This window comes from Lottia gigantea (genome assembly GCF_000327385.1).
Source record: "Lottia gigantea unplaced genomic scaffold LOTGIsca_70, whole genome shotgun sequence".
In the NCBI taxonomy this organism is placed as follows: domain Eukaryota; kingdom Metazoa; phylum Mollusca; class Gastropoda; family Lottiidae; genus Lottia; species Lottia gigantea.
In genome coordinates, this window is record NW_008710371.1 from 718,181 (window position 1) to 740,877 (window position 22,697).

The 22,697-nt window shown below is 39.7% G+C and overlaps 3 protein-coding genes across 3 annotated transcripts; 1 reads left to right on the top strand and 2 right to left on the bottom strand.

The window, feature by feature from the left end:
* Positions 1-1,741: 1,741 nt before the first annotated feature.
* LOTGIDRAFT_167888 (hypothetical protein) lies at positions 1,742-8,192 on the top strand (the record flags this gene model as incomplete). The annotated part of the gene is made up of 12 exons (XM_009065767.1): positions 1,742-1,804; positions 2,094-2,328; positions 2,471-2,650; positions 3,237-3,374; positions 3,713-3,838; positions 4,298-4,483; positions 4,693-4,895; positions 5,197-5,518; positions 6,150-6,263; positions 6,804-7,161; positions 7,500-7,532; positions 8,003-8,192. The coding sequence occupies 12 exons, from the start codon at positions 1,742-1,744 to the stop codon at positions 8,190-8,192; spliced, it is 2,148 nt and encodes a 715-aa protein (XP_009064015.1).
* Positions 8,193-8,942: 750 nt separating this feature from the next.
* LOTGIDRAFT_235812 (hypothetical protein) lies at positions 8,943-13,098 on the bottom strand (the record flags this gene model as incomplete). The annotated part of the gene is made up of 2 exons (XM_009065768.1): positions 8,943-9,523; positions 11,053-13,098. The coding sequence occupies 2 exons, from the start codon at positions 13,096-13,098 to the stop codon at positions 9,380-9,382; spliced, it is 2,190 nt and encodes a 729-aa protein (XP_009064016.1). The 3' UTR covers positions 8,943-9,379.
* An 8,673-nt stretch (positions 13,099-21,771) lies between these two features.
* On the bottom strand, positions 21,772-22,444 carry LOTGIDRAFT_130622 (hypothetical protein; the record flags this gene model as incomplete). The annotated part of the gene is made up of 2 exons (XM_009065769.1): positions 21,772-21,948; positions 22,268-22,444. 2 exons carry the CDS (start codon positions 22,442-22,444, stop codon positions 21,772-21,774), a joined length of 354 nt encoding a protein of 117 aa, XP_009064017.1.
* Between the last annotated feature and the right edge of the window lie 253 nt (positions 22,445-22,697).

Genomic DNA, 22,697 nt, shown 5'->3' on the forward strand with positions numbered 1-22,697 from the left:
ACTTATAGCATTGTGCTCATCAGAATTTGTCATTAACAAGTCCACATCAGGCATACCCACTTGATTTTCAATTCAATGTTCTAGGGGCCGAGTAAAATGCAAAAACAAATTAAATTTCGGCCACTTCAGGCAAATCGGCAGCCATATTGTTTACAGGTTTCCAGGCTAGACTCGTATTTCCCGCCTTTACTGAAGTCTCCATTTAAAAGACATCGCTCATCAAAATTATGGTCCAAGGGAAAGAACTCCACTTACTTTAGGTGGACTACGACCACAAATACTTTCTCTACATACGACTCTGGCATTGGATTGTGTTGAAACTTTTACAAGGATGCTAGGTCTGAAGGGCGTAAAATTTCTGTTTTATTTCATTTGTTTGTCCCTGTAGCGTGCGTGTGTGTGTGTGTGTGTGTGGGGGGGGGGGGGGGGGAGGGGGCAATGGGCCATGTCCAAGTGAAAGGTCTTATTTTGAAGTGAAAATTAAGCCCACTAAGTCATCTTAATTCATCTCAGACCACCTGAAATCCGTTGGCTTTTTTTGTTGGGTGCGGTGGGAGGCCTCAAGCAGTCCCTAGAACCTTGGAGTCTCACCTTCTCAGACATTTTCTAGATAGGCCACTGATTTGTCCAAAAGGATACAGAACAGTAGTACATTAAAGCCCATTTCATTAGTTCAATAAGATACAGAACAGTAGGACTTTAAATTCCATTTCATTTCAGTTGGCTTCAATGAAAAAGACATACGAGTTATGTCCCCTTCCCTGCATTCCTAAAGCTTAGTTACCAAAACAGCATTGTGCATAGAATAAAGGGAACAATACCTTTAATACAACAGACGCCATTTATTCTTACAATGTATATATACCTTTGTCTTGGTAGTGATATATTCAGGGCGGCATATACCATTATCATACCACTTATATGATGAAGTGCATTATAAATGGCTCACACCACCTTGGTGTTAATATCAATGGATATATTTGGAATTGAAAATATACAAATCGGATAAAATTTTATAAACAAAATAACGAAGATTCTACGTAATTTAATTGTAAGTAAATTATATTTTTTAATTATGAAATTAAAAAGGGATACACTCCACCCCCACCCCCTTTTTTCCCGCTTCTGTACATGTTTAGCAAGGAAATTTAGACGTATAACTGTCCAATTTTCTTTTGATTGTTATGTACATCGAGATTTCTTAAGGGTTTCGAGTCATTTTCGACTTCAGACCCATGATCACACAGTGTAATGTTCCCACAAGTAACTTTTGAGAGTCCACATAGCTTATGCTGAGATTTGTAATTTAAAGTAGACCTACCTATCATTCAAATTTGATGTTGTTTCGGATGAAGAATTAGTGAAACGACCCATCGAAAATAAACGAAACAAAATATCAAGAGCAATTAGATATAATGAGAGAGAACATGTTTTAAGAATGAGAGGCGAAATTTCCCTCATCGCACACTGAATGTCGTTGACCCCCTCATAACTTGGGGACATTTCATTTAATTTTTCATTTAGAAATATTAAAACAGAATCTGAAACATGTTGTTACTCAGAGTTTCACGCATTGCGATCTTCAGCGATCTATTTTCAGCCTGCGTTCCTACTGATGTAATTTTTTATTTTAACTACTGTTTTCAGAGAAAAAAACAAGAAAGTGTGGTCGATATATTTTGAATACTGGAATCCGCGATGTAATTCCAAGAACAATTCCGGAATTCCTGCAACTTCCAGGATGCAATTGAAAGTGGCATCGCTAGTCTTTATAGTGGCTTTAATCAGAGAGTCGTATTCACAGGTAAGATTGTACAGGTATATTCCACCATTTTGATTAATGAAGGGTGTTCGAGTCAGTCAGACGAATGTGACCCTTGATACCGTAGGCCCATATCACACGATGGGCTGTAGAATATATGGTTAGACCGTTTGACGTCATTTTCTGGGTTTTTTTTCATTCTTGCTTCATAATTAGTCCGAAACGTCTACTTCTATTCGGGTATCTGATAGATATTTTGGCAGTGTTGTCGGCTGGTGTAGAGACAGAAAAAATAGGCCCTGTTTCATAGAGATTTTCTTTTTCTTTACAGTGTGTCAATTTACAGCTTCTACCAAACAGTGCCGGACTGGCCGTAACGCAAAGGGTCAATACACCGTTATCGTCCATAAAGTGTTCAAACGCGACCGGAAGTGACGTATTAGCAGAGACATATTACTGTGGTATATCGCAAATAAGGTGCGACAACGGAAATGTTCTGGGGTCCAATGGTGCCCTTTTTGTGGTCGTCCGTGACGCAAACACACTTCTTGTCAACACCGTTGGCGGTAAGTAGAATTCTTCCAAAAGACCGCAGTAAAAGAGTGAGAGGGAGGTTTTTGAATTTTCGGGGATTTCAAGAACCGCTAATGTCAGAATGAGAAAATCTTTTGTGATCTTTTTGAGATTTCAGACATTTTTTATTTTTAGATTGGATGGTGATCTACAATGCAGCAAGCTTATTTAATCTTCAAGCCGCTGTGGGAACATCCTGTAGAGTAACAGTTGGTTGTACTAACTCCACAGATGGTTTCACAACCCCCATCCTCCGGGATTTATTGGTATATTTGACTCCAAATCTCTCACCTACTATTTTTGAAGCCCCTGGAGGTATGTTTCATTCATTGATTTTTTATTTATTCATTGATCCGTTCACTAATCCGCCCATCCATCCATCCAACCATCCATCCATTCAACCATTCAACCATTCAACCATCCAACCATCCATCCATTCAACCATTCAACCATTCAACCATCCATCCATCTATCCATTCAACTATCCAACCATCCAACCATATCCATTCAACTATCCATCCATCCAACCACCCATCCATCCAACCATCCATTCAACCAACCATCCATCCAACCATCCATTCAACCACCATCCATCCATCCATCCATTCAACCACCCATCCATCCATCCAACCATCCATTCAACCAACCATCTATCCATCCATCCATTCAACCACCCATCCATCCATCCAACCATCCATTCAACCACCCATCCATCCAACCATCCATTCAACCATCCATTCAACCATCCATCCAACCATCCTTCCATTCAACCATCCATCCATTCAACTATCCACCCATCGATCAACCCATCCAACCATTCAACTATCCAACCATCCATCCATCCATCGATCAATCCATCTAACCATCCAATCATCCATCCATCCTTCCATTTTATTTGTAGTGGACAGAACGTTTGATGCTAAAGCGACTCCGATGAACACCCTGGTCTACAAGCTGACTGTCCAAGATCCAGAAAACGACTTCCTCACCTACTCTCTAGCTACCGAACCTGCTGTCGACTACTTCAATTTAGACCCAAGTAAGCAACATTTTGTGTATTTTGGGGGTCCAATTCTATACGAATGAGCAGAGATCACTATGAAGGGACACATTCGCCATTTTGGGGTTGATTTGGTACGCGAATATTTGTAAATAGCCTTCAGAAGTACCTCAGAGTAGAAATTTTATGTGGCAGTATCTCAAGAAAAGACGAGTCGTCATTTAAACTGTCATCCGCGGATAATTCTGGACACACATGGATTTGAAGGCTCAAATTTCGGTGGTGTGCTGTGAACACTATTACTGATTGGCTTAGCAAAGCAATTCCCCATTTCTGAAATTGAGGTAAGATTGGCCAAGAAAAATCTATTTTTGCAGATAATGGTGAAATCCGAACAACCGTTGACCTCAGAGTTGCTACGGAGCCAGTGATCTACATCCGGGTCAATGTTTCTGATGGCTATTCTACTGTTGGTCCCTTTACTGTCACAGCTCGACTGGAGAGTGAGTACTTCCGCTTTTCTTCTTCAAAGTGTAGTCCCATCTGGTCCTGGTAAGTCATTTCAGGCGAAGGATCTTCCATAGCTGTCCAAAATGGACGACCAGGCGCTAGGTAAGAGCAAGCTACCAACTTTTTATGGACGGACAGAGCATTTGTGTCTAGCTAAGAGCTAAACAAGCTTTGAACAAAAAGGGAAACCATGCAAGTATCTCGGATTTGAGATGAACCATCAGAGTACTTATGTAACATCTAATCCACATCATCAAAAGAGATTCCGCAATAGTCTTGCGTCTTCAGCATCTTCAGCGTCTTCATCGTCTTTGGATTATACCCATCCAGAGTAACGTTTTTAACAAGCTTTTGAGCTCACCTTATACTATCCTTACATGTTCCGGATATAAAATCCAACACCAGGACCGCTGGTCAACACAGGGGTTATATTTCCAATTTACAATTTTCAGATCTGAATACTCGTCCAGATATCACTAATCTACCAACGACGGTTCATCTGCGAGAGGACGCTGTGGGTGGTTTCATTGTCAGTACGCTCACCATCAACGACCCCGACATCTTTAACTCGCAGGATTCCCTGACTCCCATCTGTACCGTCACCCCACAGGCTGATCAAAATAAGTTTGTCCAAATGGGTAAGTGGATTCTATTCAATGTGACGTCATAATTGCAAGACCCACAGGCGTGTCATTGAAAACTTAATGGTGCAAATTGATGCTATCAGTGTCCCCGATATACATAGAAACAAAAGACGCAAAGTCGTTTCTGCATATCGAATCTTGGTCCAGTACACGAAGTGAGAGCAAGACCTCCACGTTCCATTGGATTCTGTCCTTCCTTTCAGGGAACGTGATTAAATTGACTGGTTTTAATCCGGAGCAAACGATTTTTGATTTTGAAACGACGAGATTTTACAACATATCTTGTACCGTCACCGACGGCTTCCTGACCTCCCAGAACGAGAACATCCTCGTCAACATATCCGACGTCAACGAACCGCCAGTCTTCAACGAGAACATCTACTACTGTCAGCTAAAGGAGGCGTCGGTTAGTATCTTCATTTATAAAATGCGGCAATTTGGCCTGAAAATTTGGCCTGGTTAATGCCCAAAATCTCAGGCCATCTGAAATCCGTTGGATTCTTGGGGCCTCTGGCAGACCTCCGCCCTAGAGAGAAACACGCCTGTGTGAGTGTGTGCATAGACCGTCATGGAGCACATACGGGAACATGGAGTTATTAATATCCATCATGGACCAGGAATACATGGACCAGTTTCTGTTCTGCTAACGATGAGCTCCGATCCGTATCCATGAACTTGTGAATAACTGACGTTTCATCTTATTTCAGGCTGGAGGATCCTTGTGCGATCTCAGCGTCACCATCCGAGATCCGGAGAACAATGCTTACAGCTTGGATTTTCTTCCCGGAAACAACTCCAATAGATTCGGACTCTTGAATACGGACAGGATGCGTCTAACATTTAATATCGATTACGACGTGGACGATGCCCAATTGCCATCGAATGCTATCTTAACCCTGGCAGCAGTGGATTCGATTGGGGCTACGGGAACGGCCAAAGTGGCCATCAACATCGCTGATGAAAATGACAATGCTCCAATCTTCAGTGAAGTTCTTCAAGCTATTACTGTGGATTATAATACGAAGCTTGGTAAGCTTGTTATCTTACCTCTTCAGGGACGGACTGACAGACCACCGGAAGCCGTCACAGGACAAAGGGCATATAGGGCACGGGGGTCTTACTACTTTGATTACAAAGGTTCTGTGTACCAGATAGTGAGTCTTGATTGGATGTAACCTGGAACACTTGGTGTGAAGCAATGTTGTCAGACCATGCATGGCAAATGGAGTCACATTCAAATCTGTACTTATATCAGCAGGTTTTGAACCAAGCATTTGATTGGTGGAACATTTCAATGACCTAGAACATATCTTGCTTTACAATTTCATCAGATCGTGGTTGACAAGTGGATTCACCAACAGAAAACTCACGAAACGAAAAATTAGATCTGTAATTGTATCAGATTGTGAACAGAAGCTTGATTGGTGGTATATTTCAATGACCTAGAACATGACTTGCATAACAATTTCATCAGATCATGACTGACCAATGATTCACCGACAAAAATCACGAAACGAAAAAACTAGATCTGTAATTGTATCAGATTGTGAACAGAAGCTTGATTGGTGGAATATTTCAATGACCTAGAACATAACTTGCATAACAATTTCATTAGATCATGCAAGACCTACAGATTGTAACTTGCCGATTTATTTTATAGGAATAGTGGGATCTGTAAAGGCTACAGACAAAGATAAAGGTTCTAATGGTCAGATTGACTATAAAATGATGGGCATTAATCCCCCCAATTATCTTACCTATACCTTCGCTTTAGGTAGGTACCCATTTTTTCTAGGGGGTGGGGCGTCCCTAGGGGTAGGGGTCCGTGGACTTGGTTCAACCAGTTCCTATTGTACTTGGGCCTCTGACGGTTGCAGGTAATGCAGGTAAGAGGGGTTGACATGGAAAAAGCGTCTAGTCGTTCGGATGGGACAATAAACTGAGGCCCCGTGTGCTACAGGCTGTGCACGTTAAAGATTACTCGACAGTTGAAAATCGAAAAAGAGACGACTAATTTCCCTCGTTGCAAACTGCTTGGTGCTGCCAGTCTTCATTAAAACACCGGGTGCAGAAACGTAGGGCGTAAAATTCCATTCATTTCATTTCATTTGTTAACGTTCCCTTGACAGCTGGAAATCGAAAAAGAGTAGGCTAATGCTTCTGTCCTCGTTGCACACTGCATGGCGTTGTCCACTAGGTACAAAAGAGAAAGGCGTAAAACTCTGAAAAATAATCATGATGCTCTGTCGGCAATGTTTGCCTCATTGCACATGTCCGTAACAGAAATTTTGGAGACTATTGGAACTATTTGCAGGAAATGGAGAAATTCAGTATGCAAGAAACTATGACGACAGAATTGCAGGAACCAGTGCCTTCATGACGATCTTAGCCACTGATAGAGGTAGTCCTAGACGGTCCTCAACCGGAACCGTTGTTGTATCATTCTTAGCAACTACGACCACACAACCACCGACTACCACCACTCGATCTACGACACCAACACCAACAACGACCACTACGAAACCGACTACGACTACGGAATACAACTTCTTTGCTCACTCCGAGAACGTTGCGTTATTTACGGCGTTCGTAGTGGCCATCTTGCTTGCCGCCATTATAGGAATGTTTTTGTGTGCTCGACTCTCAACACTTGGATACTGCTGTTTCCCAAAGTAAGTTATGATTCTTTACCAGCAGATGGAGCTCCATTTCAGCCATATGTATCACTTTTCACAATTAGAATTCAACGTGAGGTTTTGAAGCAAATCAATTAAATGGTAAAGACTACTGTCACTTACAGGCTCTATACATTGTTGCGACCTATAATAGACGACAGTCCTGTATTTTTTTCTGGGGGTTTGGTCCATGATATTGGTTCAACCACCGGTTAGCTTTTCCACCATTGTCCATATTTGGCATTCGATGACCCCCCCCCCCTTTTCCAATTTTCAAATATGTTATCCCCTTATGAACAGTTAATTTTTTTTTATTTTGTCATTATTGTTTACAGTAGTGCTGGTAATCCAGACCCAAGCGATGACTAGTAAGTTAACGTCCGATCATTTTTAAAATGTTTTGCAAACGTAATGCGTTGGATTTGGTCAAACGTAATGCGTTCGTTTTGTTTAGACGTAATGCGTTCGTTTTGTTTAGACGTAATGCGTTCGTTTTGTTTAGACGTAATGCGTTCGTTTTGTTAGACGTAATGTGTTCGTTTTATCAGACGTATTGCGTTCGTTGTCAGAGGTAATGCGTCGTTTTGTCAGACGTAATGCGTTCGTTGTCAGAGGTAATGCGTCGTTTTGTCAGAGGTAATGCGTTCGTTGTCAGGGGTAATGCTTTCGTTTGGGTCAAACGTTATGCCATCGTTTTTGGTCACAGGTTAGGTGTTGGTTACGTTGGTTAGTTTTCTTTACGGAAACTACCGAGAGGTACCGAGAGCTACCGAGAGTTGCAGATGCTTCCCTTTGAGACTATAGACTGGTTCAGTAATGGGTTCTTTTATACTTTCAGTGAGTATGATTCTCGAGAAGGGTCGCCGTATTACGATGATTACAGAGGCAAGCCAGGTGAATACCTTTACATCTGTTTTTACGTGGACCAGGGGGACCAGGGGGGTCAGGGAGACCAGGGGGACCAGCTGGTGGCCCTTGCCCTACTGACTCATCGCAAGCGTCTGCATCAGAATTGTCAATACATGTAGCTAATCGATCCACTGGTTAATACGCCTTTCCTTTGGATGTGGGTGTCACCAAACTTCGTGAGCTAAACTATTATGAAAAATGGAACGTAAACTCCATGTTATTCGTCTATTTTTCAGATTACTTCGATCAGCAGTATAGGAATGACGTTGGACGAGGTGGTCGGGCGGGTCCAACTGGGGGGGGGGGTCTCTGACGATCGAGGAAACAAGGGAGTATATTTTGAATTAAAGTAATTTTGAGGAATACCATTGGACAGGACAACTATTTATTGCAAATATTTTTTTTAAATGAAACGAAATAAATTAATACATTTGCTTTAAATTGCCGTCTGAATAAAATTTCCCTCATAGCTCATGGTAGGGTGTTGCTCGTTTTCAATCGTTAACCCAATCCGAGCGTCAATTGAATACAAACAATCTTTCATAGCAAATATACTTGTGTAAGAATTTTTCGGATTAACTTTCAGAAAACAATAAAACATGTCGACGGTTTCGGATTATGCGTGTCAAGAATGCACGTGCGTGACCTTAAACTGTAAACATCGTAAAATGAATGAAAAATGGCGACTGAGCTGTTTAGGCGATCAAGAGTAGAAATAACTGACTGATGGATGCTCGTGCTGAAACGAAATGTATAACACAAAATGTAACAGATTTTTAACGGAGAATTTCGGACTATCTTCTACATGGACTGAACTCTGATGCACGTGCATGAGCGAAAAACGAGGGAATGACAGAATAGAAAACGAATTTTAACAGGTAAAAGCATTTATTATCCAATTTAATACGCATACATGCATGCACATTTTCTTGAGCAACACACAGGCAAATTATCCGAATATGATACAATTGGAGTTGGCTAAACGAAGACACCACTTTCCAAAATGGTGGATGTTTCGGAGTATAAGAAATGCAGCCCCAATGTATTAGTGTATATCCTGAGCAAACGTGGATAATTCTGGACACACATGGATTTGAAGGCTCAAATTTCGACAGTGAGCTGTGAACACTATTACTGATTGGCTTAGCTAAAAAATTCCCGTTTCTGAGACTAGGGTGCGATTGATAAGAAATGTGGCGCAATGGTCCCTTTAAGTGAGGTTTTTAGGAGAAAGAAACGAGGATGTCAAAAAATAGAAATCTGTCTAACATTAGATATTTTGTAAATAACTGTCAATCCTGAAACGTCAAACAAAGTGTCGTAAAGTGTCAAACAAAGTGTCATAAAATGTCAAACAAGCGTCAATCAGGCGTGACAAATGGAAAAAAAACACGGCCTCTATCATCCAGTCCCATTTTGTCGCAGGCAGGAGAAGTCTTGGTGTCCGAGGCTGAAAAGAATAATGAAATATTGGTGAAAAGGGGGGTGGTGTGTGTTCTAGCATCTCCGCTCCCTCACCTATTTCAAATACTGGAATTCCTGAAAAAGGTTGTTTATCTGAAACACATGTTGGCAGCATAAAATGATCTCTAGTCTCAGATAACTGTATAATATTCCCATCGATTTCTCTCTCTTGTTCAGTGAGTTCGTTTTATTTGTTCATAATCTTAAAGTACAATATTAAAAAAAAATAGCCCCGATTTTCAAAAACTAGCTGCCATGACGAGGACTGTGTATCCAAAATACGTGTCTGCAGCGTGAACCTCGTTCTAACCAACAGATATACCGTTATACAATTACACAAATACATATATATGACGTCATACGTCATATACAAACCACTATTATATACAAATATAATATCAATATTTTCACTGTTTAAGAAGTACTGAACACATCAATTAAAGAGCGATATAGAAATATTAAAGCAGAACCTGAAACATGTTGCTACTCACGCTGTGCGATTTTAAACATGTTTCAGGTTCTGTTTTAATAAATCTAATACACAAATACAGCTATATACAAAATTATAACAAGAACGAATACCTGTGAAATTTATGTACAAAAAAACGGGTATCGCCTTTGAAAGTGTCACCGGTGAAATTAAAAATGACGAAAGACGTCTATGAAATTTAGTTTCCGGAACACGGTCACCGATAAATTTGCAATGATTGTCAGAATTTGAAGAATAAATTGAATCTTTTAAGGCAAGTCGCACTTTTCACAAATTTTGGAATAAAAACGAAAATTTTGTCTTTTTTGTATACCATTTTGTGCTGTGCGACTCCATTTTTAGTATTTTGATTTGGGGTTACACTGTTAATTTTTTTTTTCACTAGTTTACCATAGAAAGTCATCGTTTTTGACCCATATAGAGCTATGAGTGTCCTCTCTGAAATCCCAACTGACCTCCAACCCAAATCGGTTAACCGGAAGTAAAATATGGCGCGAAAATGAGCATTACTGATATCACGGATTACTAAAAACGAAACGAAACTATTGAATTTTTGAAAAATATTCTGTGATTCGTTTCATCATCAATCTTATAATCCGTAATATTAGTTATGCTTATTTTCGCGCCATATTTTATTTCCGGTAGACCAGTTTAGGCGGTTTGTCCGTTGGGATTTTATGCCAACCCTGTTTTGAAGCAAGCTTTGACACACTGGAATGGCACCAATTGATAAGCCTCCGCTATAGCTCGGGTAATGGTAAACGTCTTCCAAGCTAGCTTCGTGGTAGCACCATCTCTTCTTTTAAACTGTTTTTGCATCCTGGAAAATACGGAAGCGTCAGCTTAGTAAAGTCAGTCCTTAAAAGCTAAAGAATGGTTCAAACGGTCCCAAAATCAGATTAAGTGGTATCACGATCACCATATGCCGGTTGATGAGCAAAATCGTGCTCAGCCAGTGTTTTCTAGATTATACTTAGTGTCAACTTTCATCCATTCCCAAAAAATGTAACCAAGTTGATACTTACCCACCAATGTGTTTTGGGAGCTGTGCTGGCCGCCGATTGCATATTCCAAGCAGTGGACGGTTGAGATATGACATCGTACGGCTGTCTGGGGATTGGAGGCTCGATGTTCGAGTTACCATATCTGTCCGGAATGGGCGCACTAGGATCCGCGTAATGAGGATTTGGATGCTTCCAGAAGGGGTATCTTGGTTCACTGCCTGGTGATTCGTAATAAGTGCTCGGCATTGGGGCAGGAGATACTACTGCTGGGTGGTTCCAAGCTGATTCCCCATAGTATATTGGCTTGGTGACTGGACTGTTCGTCGGTAGGTCATTGTTAACCGGAAGTCCGTTGTTTACCGGAAGTTCGTTAGTTGTCGGAACTACATTATTAACCGGAAGTCCACTGTTTACTGGAGGTCCATTGTTAACTGGAAGCCCATTATTAGTAACTGGAAGTCCATTGTTAACCGGAAGTCCACCGTTTGTTGGCACCCCACTAACCGGATAACCGTTATCCACCGGCTGTTGAACGATTTGGTCAGATGGATAGCCGGTGGCTGGCCATGCTTGCGATTGTGGATGATTTTGTGGTTGAGCTTGTGGCGACTGAGCCCCATAGTTTCCGTTATTAAACCGGTATTGCAATTGGTTGTAGCTTGGATCGAAGCCAGTGTCTGGTCTAGGAACGTATTGGACGGGATCCGATGCAGGTGACTGCAAAACGTTAGTGGGATCCAACTGTTGATAAAACGGATTTGGACCAGTGCTGTTGATTTCTGGTTGAGTCGGTTCATATATGACCCTTGGTGGTGCTGGCTGGAATGGTGGTGTGTACGGTTGAGGTGGTTGCGACGGTTGAGATTGGTACAAAACATCGTTTTGGTATTGGGGATCGGGATACTGTAGTCTGACTTGCGGTCCTTGTGTCGGTTGCGCTGGTGGTTGATATGATTGTTGCTGGGCCGGTGGTTGAACTTGGTTGTTAGCCGGCGGTTGATATGATTGTTGCTGGGCCGGTGGTTGAACTTGGTTGTTAGCCGGCGGTTGATATGATTGTTGCTGGGCCGGTGGTTGAACTTGGTTGTTAGCCGGTGGTTGATATTGTTGTTGGCTTGGCGGTTGATATGGTTGTTGCTGGACCGGTGGTTGGTATGGTTGTTGCTGGATTGGCGGTTGAACTTGGTTGTTGACCCTTGGTTGGTATATCGGCTGCCGAGGAGGTGGTTGAACATGGTTGTTAGCCGTTGGCTGGTATAACGGCTGTCGGGGCGGAGGTTGGGCTTGGTTGTTATCCGGTGGCTGATAAGGTCGTTGCTGGTTTGGTGGTTGAACTTGGTTGTTAGCTGTTGGCTGATATAGCGGCTGTCGGGGAGGTGGTTGTACTCGATTGTCAGTCGGTGGTTGATATGGCTGTTGCTGAGTTGGTGGTTGGGCGGGGTTGTTAGCTGTTGGCTGATATAGCGGCTGTCGGGGAGGTGGTTGTACTCGGTTGTCAGAAGGTGGTTGATATGGTTGTTGCTGAATTGGTGGTTGGGCGGGGTTGTTAGCTGTTGGCTGATATTGCGGCTGTCGGGGAGGTGGTTGTACTCGGTTGTCAGTCGGTGGTTGGTATGGTTGCTGATTTGGTGGTTGTGCGGGGTTGTTAGCTGTTTGCTGATATTGCGGCTGTCGTGGAGGTGGTTGGGAGGGGTTGTTTGCTGTTGGCTGATATAGCGGCTGTCGGGGAGGTGGTTGTACTCGGTTGTCAGATGGTGGTTGATATGGTTGCTGAGTTGGTGGTTGCGCGGGGTTGTTAGCTGTTGGCTGATATTGTGGCTGTCGGGGAGGTGGTTGGGCAGGGTTGTTAGCTGTTGGCTGATATGGCGGCTGTCGGGGAGGTGGTTGGGCGGGGTTGTTGGTCCTGGGTTGATATTGGGTGTTTATCCTTGGTTGAAATGGTTGTGTTTGCTGTGTTGGTGGTTGGCGTTGGTTGTTTGTCTGTGGTCTATATGTTGGTTGTTGGTTGCCAATTGGGGTATTTTGGGTCGGTTGATTATTGGAAAATTGGTTTGCTGGAAGCTGCATATTTGACCGTTGATTTGTTGTTGGATTTTGTTGGTATGGGGGTAACGGCCGTGGTTGCAACCGATTGATTGTAGAGGGCTGCGACTGGGCTGCGACTGGTTGCGTCGGTTCAGGTGGTACAAGGGATGGCGGTTTACTGTCGAACTTTTGTGCGAAAAATGGGTTGAAGCTTTTTTGAGCTTCTGTCACGTGGACTTGGAACCCTGAAAACCAAATTGATTCAGCTCAAATTGTCGTGTCTTAATGTGATTAAAGGTATATGGTCGTTTACATATTTCCCCAGCTCTATTTAAGCACAAATTTAGATGGCTAGATACCTTTAACGCATTCTAATAGTCCGCATATTGAAACAACTTATTTGGCCATTGTTTTTGACTTAGCGCTTTCATGAACGGTCCTGAATGATCGGGACAAATTTCTTGAAAAGGTGCGATCTAAGTATTCCGATCAAAACTGCCTTCGAAAATCCAACTGGAATTCCATGAAAATGTTAATGGCACCGGAGAAAACAGCAGTTCCTTTGAACTGTGTATGGGATTTTCGTTTTGAAAAGTACTACGGATACCGGGAGTCAGGTTCTATCCGTTTAAAAAGTGGTTATGGATTGATATTGCATCTGATGAATTTGGTCTTTCGTTACAATTTTTGCTTTCATTTTTTGAAATGTACTGTAGCCATATGTGCCGTTGAAGCATGTTTAGAGAATATAGCCAATCGTCAGTAGAGATAAACACTTACCTAAGAGAGATCCTAAAAATAGAATCGAACTGATACGGTCCAAAACCATTGTAGACGAAATCCGCTTTGGCGAATATGCTGAAAATTTTTCAAAAACAACAATTGCAAGACCGTCTTTAGATTAAAATAGTATACATTTTGACTGCTCCTGGCAAATTACGTGAGCAATTTACAAATGAGTCCAAATTTGAATAAAATTTCGAAATAAATGCGTCTACTTCAACTAATTCAAACTGTTATTTTGTTGCCTTTTGCGTATGAGTAGCTATGTTTATTCGGCAGGTTTATTGTCGTTTTGAAAAGACAATTTTTTGACATAATGGGGATTATTGCGAATTTATGTATATTTCGTGCAATTTTTGTAGCCATTCGAAAATGTGAGTCACTCATTTTGTGGTTTTAACTCGTATCTCGCAATGGTACAAAGTTTATTTGACAATGTAAACATGTAAAGATTTGACAATGTAAACATGTAAATATTTGACAATGTAAACATTTAAAGATTTGACAATGTAAACATGTAAATATTTGACAATGTAAACATTAAAAGATTTGACAATGTAAACATTTAAACATTTGACAATGTAAACATGTAAATATTTGACAATGTAAACATTTAAAGATTTAACAATGTAAACATGTAAATATTTGACAATGTAAACATTTAAACATTCGACAATGTAAACATGTAAATATTTGACAATGTAAACATTTAAACATTCGACAATGTAAACATGTAAATATTTGACAATGTAAACATTTAAAGATTTGACAATGTAAACATTTAAAGATTTGAAAATTTAAAAATTTGGATATTTGATAATGTAAACATTTGAATATTTGACAATGTAAACATTAGAATCTTTGACAATGTAAACTTTTGGATATTTGATAATGTAAACATTTGGATATTTGACAATGTAAAACATTTGAATATTTGACAATGTAACCATTTGAAAATTTGATATTGTAAACATTTAATTATTTGACAATGTAAACAAATAAACATTAGAAAATGTAAACATTAGAAAATATAAACATTAGAATATTTGACAATGTAAACATTAGACAATGTAAACAGTAAAATATTTAATTATTTGACAATGTAAACAAATAAATATTGGACAATGTAAACATTAGAAAATATAAACATTAGAATATTTGACAATGTAAACATTTGAATATTAGTCAATGTAAACATTAGACAAAGTAAACAGTAAAATATTTGACCACGTAAACATTAAAAGATTCGACAATGTAACTTTTTGAAACCGTAAAAACGTAACTATTTGAAGATGTAAACACGTAAACATTTTACAATGTAAACGTCTTATTCCGTTTCATCCTCTGGTTCATGAAACATGTAAATCGATCTTTTGATTGTACCTAGACTTGAAAAACCTGGTAGTACCACTTCTTTCTACAATATAAAGACAAATTAAAGGCCCATGCCATTGTCCTGGCGAAATAGAGGCATTGTACACTGCTTGACGTCGTCCGTCTCCGCGGGCGTTTCGTTTCATTTTTACGATATGAAATTAATTTAACTATAAAGAAAAGAGTCTTACACTCTGTTCTTCTTCTGATTTAGGCCCATTGGAGTTGGGCAGAGCCAGGCAGTGGATAATAAGGGAATTTTAGGTCGCTGTGTCTATTCCGTGTTAAGGAGGCCAACTTAGTTCATATCCCAAATGATCTATATAGGTAGAAAGTGACGTTGCCATTGTCACGTCAGGTGGCGCCACTGTATTGACTTTAATTGGCGGCAAAATTTTTTTTAAAAGAGTTAGGGAGACGTTCCCATGGATTGACTTTACCTTGGTTTTCTTTGGTTTCCGTTTTACTCTAGCTTGGTGTTCTTGTGGTCCTTTCGACCAGACTGGAACGTATTCCTTATATTTGGTATCAATTGGTTTACTTGGCTGAAATGTACAAGAAATGGCTTCTGTTGACAACCCTTTTGGGATTACAAGGAAATTCAGTCCCGCAGCAACAGGGAATTGCCCCAAAACCACTGCCAACCGACCATTTCATAACTGCAATTTAACACCATACCCCATTGCCCCCGGGTATATTACTTTAGGAATGATAGGGCCGGATTTTTCGAGTTAGTTGATTGGTTGAATTATGATATTCACTTCAGAATATGACACGCTTAACAACGTTGTCAGATCCGGGATAACTAGTGCATCAGCCTATTGTGTCCCCCACAGAAAAAACGCAACGAAAGACTTTGTTATGTTACTTACCAAAACTTTAACAGGTTTGTTGTAATCGACTTCTAATTTTGGTGGATCTCGGAGTTTGTAGTCAGTAATTTTTGGCTCGGCCATCTTGGATTTATATTCTTTTATTGTTGGATTATAGTTTTTGACCTTGTATTCGGATACCTTACTGTATTGCTTGTCCATGTTTGAAAACGTCAGAGTTGATCGTTAGAGTTGGTCGTTAGAGTTGGTCGTTAGAATTGATCGTTAGAGTGGATCGTTAAGATAAGTCGTTAGAGTTTGTCGTTTGAGATAAACAAAGCGGTAGTTGATACACCGTGTAAACAAACCGGCAGTTAACACACCTTGTAAACAAACCGGCATTGACTACACCGTGTAAACAAACCGACATTCACTACACCGTGTAAACAAACCGGCATTCACTATACCTTGTAAACAAACCGTCATTCACTACACCGTGTAAACAAACCGGTATTCATTATACCTTGTAAACAAACCGACATCCACTATACCTTGTAAACAAACCGGCATTCACTATACCTTGTAAACAAACCGTCCTTCATTATACCTTGTAAACAAATCGATAGTTGATACACTTTGTAAACAAACCGATGGCAAATACACCTTGTTAACAAACCGGTAGTTCATACACATTGTACACAAACCGATGTTAAATACACCTTGTAGACAAACCGATAGCTAATACACCTTGTAGACAAACCGGTAGTTACTACACCTTGTAAACAAACCGATAGTTAATACATATTGTAAACAAACCGATAGTCAATACATATTGTAAACAAACCGATAGATTAATACATCATGTAAACAAAGCCGATAGATATTACTTTGTACACAAACATGTAGACGTATACATGGTACTCAATCAGGCAAAATATTTTCAGTACACAAACCGGTGAATGTAAACAAACCCAAAGATGGTATTCTAAAAAGCTTTGATTAATTTGTGTAAAACATTTCGATTGGTTGTTAGCAGCAATACCCGCCAAAAAGAAGCTGATGTAAAAAAATTCTACTATAGCATATATATATTTTGTCGGGTTTGGCTGTGTGACACATTTTTAGTATATCATTAAATAAAAACTATATCAAATTTGATGAAATTTGACGCCACTCGGCAATTAACGCCAAATAATCCTAATGGTTATTAAATTATACATGTCGTAGAATAATATTTGGCGGTTATTGCTGGTTATGCTCGATTGCTTCTTTAACTATATGTGATTAAATTTACAATAGAACGCATTCTACCGTTAAAGGAAATTAGATACCACATTAACGTTATAGTGTTGTCACCCCTGTCCGTTTGTCTGTCCGATATTTTTTTATGCGAAGGTGGTATCAATGGAGGCTCACTGCCATCGTGTCACAATCTACTAGCTAGGTGGACATGATAGTTTAGATCAATGGTGGCTCACTGTTATCGTATCACAATTCGCTAGCTAGTTGGACACGGTAGTTTAGATCAATGGTGGCCCAAACGATTCCTGCAATTCCACTGAAACTAAGTGTTTGATGACGTCACTAATCGTTAAATATGCTTTATCACATAAGAACCTTCGCGATTTGTGACATCATCTAACGCTTAGTTTTAGTGGAATTTCAGGAATCACAGACGTCTGTTGAAATTTTACATAAGTAAAGAACCTGTTTGCAACCCAACACGCCCTAGCCCCCCACTCCCCTCTGATAATTTTATGGCCCTTCCTAGGCCATTCATAGAATACTGTAAAAACGCTGTAACTACATGACAATAGCAATATATTTACAACCTCTATAACCTATAATTAACAGCCGACAATCAAAAATCTATACCGACTTATCGATCTTCTTCAGTTGAGTTAATCCGAGATACACCCTACCGAGATATCCTCTTCATAATGTCAAGCTATGACAAACTGTGTCCTATACCTTGACAAACCTCAGACTTGTCTGATGACTACTTTAAGTCAACTGGAATGGCTATCTGGGAGAGCTACTTTAAGTCATCTAGGAGAGCAAGTTTACTTCATCTGAGAGATCTATTTTACGTCATCTGAGAGATCTATTTTACGTCATCTGAGAGATCTATTTTACGTCATCTGAGAGAGCTACTTTACGTCATCTAGGAGAACTGTTTTAAGTCATCTAGGAGAGCTACTTTACGTCATCTGAGAGAGTTAATTTACGTCATCCGAGGAGAGCTCTTTTAAGTCATCTAAGAGAGCAACGTTGAGTCATCAGGAATGGTTATCTAGGAGAGCCACTCTAAGTCATCTACGAGAGCCATTTTATGTCATCGGAGAGAGCTATTTATGTCATCTAGGAGAGCTACTTTAAGTCATCTGAGAGAGCTATTTAAGTCATCTACGAGAGCCATTTTAAGTCATCTGGGGAGCCATTTTAACTCATCTAGGAGAGCTATTTTAAGTCATCGAGGAGAGCTCTTTAAGTCATCTAGGAGAGCCATTTTAAGTCATCTGAGAGAGCTATTTTAAGTCATCTTTGAGATCTATTTTAAGTCATCTAGGATAGCTACTTTACGTCGTCTGAGAGAGCTATTTTAATTCATCTGGGGGATCTATTTTAAGTCATCTAGGAGAGCTACTTTAAGTCATCTAGGAGAGCTACTTTACGTCAGCTAGGAGATCTGTAAGTTATCTAGGAGAGCTCTTTTAAGTCATCTAAGAGAGCATCTTTAAGTCATCTTCAATAGATAATCTAAGTCAGTATGATTCGGACTATGATTTGCAGGTTAAATCCGTTTGGTTGTTATCTTTAGTGTGTGTAGACAAATAATCCATTATTAATAAACTAGATCGACATTTCATACTCGACTTCTATTGGCTAAACCCGCGTAATTTCATCCTTAGTCAATAAGATTTTTAAGCATTTATGTTTATTTTGGCTGGATTTGTTGTTTAAACAGTATTTTTTATATCATTCGTCATAATAGCTAACACGAACGCGTCCTGTAACCAACGTAAACTTAGTGACTTGGCATGTCCGTATGCTCTGGGTCGTACCGTATCTAAGTCGTATCTGACGCATCTGTGCCGTAACTGTGGAAATTTGTGCCGTATCTGTGAATGTACCGTATCTTCGCCGTATCGCTGAAAGTACTATGTCTGTACCGTATTGGTAAATGTGTTGTATCTGGCAAATTACCATATCGTCGACGTATATGTGAAAGCATCGTATCTTCGCCGTATCCCTGAAAGCATCGTATCTTCGCCGTATCCCTGAAAGCATCGTATCTTCGCCGTATCTGTGAAATTATCGTATCTACGCCGTATCCCTGAAAGCATCGTATCTTCGCCGTATCCCTGAAAGCATCGTATCTTCGCCGTATCCCTGAAAGCATCGTATCTTCGCCGTATCTGTGAAATTATCGTATCTTCGCTGTATCTGTGAAAGCATCGTATCTACGCCGTATCCCCGAAAGCAGCGTATTTACGCCGTATCTGTGAAAGGGTCATATCTAACGCATTAACGCTGTTTCTGTGATACCCCGCATCGTAACGGTATCCGTGAAATACTCCAATTCAAGATGGCCTCCAAAGGATACAAAGAATATGAAATCAAAGAATACAAATCCAAAAGCGTGGAGTATACCCCTACACAGACCGAGCCGAAATTTCACGAATATAAAACACCGACGTCCAGCAATCCAGTGAGTATTGAATTTTAGGTTTATGACAGAGGGGAGGGGTAAGGTTTGGCGAGAAGGGTGGGGGTGGGGTTAAGGAAGCGAGGAAGAAAAGGGATTCCTTTTGAATTCAAATGGGTAATGGATTACAAATAGGTAATGGATTTCAAATGGGTAACTGATTTCAAAGGGGTTATTGATTTCAAATTGGGTAATTGATTTCAAAGGGGTTATTGATTTCAAATGGGTAATTGATTACAAATTGGTAATGGATTTCAATGGGTAATTGATTTTAAAGGGGTTATTGATTTTAAATTGGTAATGGATTTCAATGGGTAATTGATTTCAAAGGGGTTATTGATTTCAATTTGGTAATGGATTTCAATGGGTAATTGATTTCAAAGGAGTTATTGATTTCAAATTGGTAATGGATTTCAATGGGTAATTGATTTCAAAGGGGTTATTGATTTCAAATTGGTAATGGATTTCAATGGGTAATTGATTTCAAAGGGGTTATTGATTTCAAATTGGTAATGGATTTCAATGGGTAATTGATTTCAAAGGGGTTATTGATTTCAAATGGTAATTTATTTCAAATGGGTAATTGATTTCAAATGGGTAATTGATTTCAAATGGTAATTGATTTCAAATGGGTAATGGATTTCAAATGGGTAATGGATTTCAAATGGGTAATGGATTTCAAATGGGTAATTGATTTTAAATGGGTAATGGATTTCAAATGGGTAATTGATTTCAAATTGGTAATGGATTTCAATTAGGTAATTGTTTTCAAACGGGTAATTAATTTCAAATGGGTATTGCATTTCAAATGGGTAATTGATTTCAAATGGTAATGGATTCATTTTAATTTTAGCCTACCTACAATGAGTATGTTCCACCATGGACACGAGATAAAGAACAGAAAAACCCAGGTTCGTCCAAGAAGTCTGCTCCAAAGAAACAACAACCCGTCCCACAGGTTAGTTTGTTTGTAGACGAACTGGAATCTTATATTATTATCCTGATAAGTGTTATGTCCAGCTGAAATTAATTTGTATATCATTTAATAAATCGAATAATTAGACGACTGGATCCCGCTTAGTCATTCCAGTTTGAGTTACTGTCGATTTTATTTAATTGTCAACGAACCAGATGTCGGAGTTTTTTTTTCTGATAAGTGTTATGTATAGCTGAAATTAATTTGTATATCATTTGATAAACAGAGTAATGGCGACTGTATCCATTTCAGTTAGAGTAGCATGTGTTAGTGTCGATTTTATTTAATTGTCAACGGACCAGATGCCGGAGTTTCTTTCTGATAAGTGATATAGGTAGAAACAAATCATTTTTTTTTTTTTTGTATAGACTCATCTCAGCTTGGTGGATCTTGAAGAGTTTTAAAGAAAAATCCACCAAATTTGGAAGAAAAATGGAAGGTTTTTGATATCGACAATTGAAATCTATTTTTATCCGTTTGTATATAAATACTCTTTTAAGGGATATGTGCTTCTAAAAAAACTCCTTTGATTGGCTGAAATGAAGACCTAAGGCGTTTTTGGTAGATCCACATTATGATGATACTCAGATAGATAAGAACTTTAAGTCAATTATCCATTCTGAAAAGTACTACGGATAGCTTCCGTTATGGTCTGATAGTTGACAAACTGAAAGACTATTTATTCCTTTGGTTGAGGCTCAAACTTCAAAAGTTTGAGGTATTGCGTTTGAGAAAACGAATGATTCCACGACACTATCCCTTTAAAATTTGCATAATTTATTCATAATTTATTCATAATTTATTCATGAATTTCAAAATTGTATTCTTTTGTAAACAAATTATATTTTTGTTAACATTGCAATCTCTGATTTTTGCACAAGGGAGATCCAATGGGCTCACAAATACCTGGAAAGAAAAATATGAAAATGTGATCAATCAAGGGCCATAACTCACGAATTCATTGAAGAAAACTCGGAAATTGTGACTGCTCGAGTTCAAAACAGAATGTATTTCCAATTATCGAAATGATAAAGTCTTGATTTAATCGACTTTCCCCACTTCTATGTCAAAACGTCGCATTTACCTGGATGGCTCTTGGCGTCCGTGGTCGGAGGATCGGCGTCGGGTGCCCATTTACATTCTGGATCACCGAGCTCTTCACCGTTCGTCTTCCCATCCTGGTCGGAATCCGCTTGACAAAGTTCTTTAGTCCACTCACTACCAGCTCTGTGGAACGCCTAGGAGGAAATTTAAGATTTGGTCTAGTATGATCTTAATAAATTTTTGCTTAAATCGTGCTCAATTGAATTCATATTTTTGATCTTTCCCGGATAATCCGTACCCATGTACAGCTGGGTTGACTGGAATAATGATGACTTATTCAAGGTATGCAGACTTTCACTACCGACCGAGATTAGAACCCACGACTACCATGTTCGGTGTAACCAAACAAATGACGTCATGAAAGGTTCCAACGCCCCAACCGATTGTGCTACAGCTGAACCTCCGTCGAAAAAACCAAGATCAGCTTGGGTGAGAAAATGGCGTCCTACTTACCAAACCAAAACTGTTAATGATGTGTCCACCATGCATATTAGTATGTCCAACAGCTCTCCAGACCGCTCCAGGTTGGCAAGGATGTGGCACTGTCATCCCATTTGGAATCTTTTGCATGAAACTCTTGTGAGAAAGAACCAAAGGAATCAAAGAAACCAGAAGTAGAAGAACTTTCATGGTGGATATTTGGAAGGAACTGGGTTATTTTGACTATGTGACTTCTATTTGAAAGAGATAAGCCAGCCAAGGAAGGATTAAGTTCGTAATCTTATCTATACGTCTGTACATGCCAGCCCACTGTTCGTACGTGTCTTTGGACAGACGTGAAATACAATCATGTCCGTTGGTAGTCAAGGGTCCCAGGGTCGCGGGGTGGGGACAGGCAAACATTTAAGTCGATGGGGTGGGGGGCTCAACTATTTGACCCAAC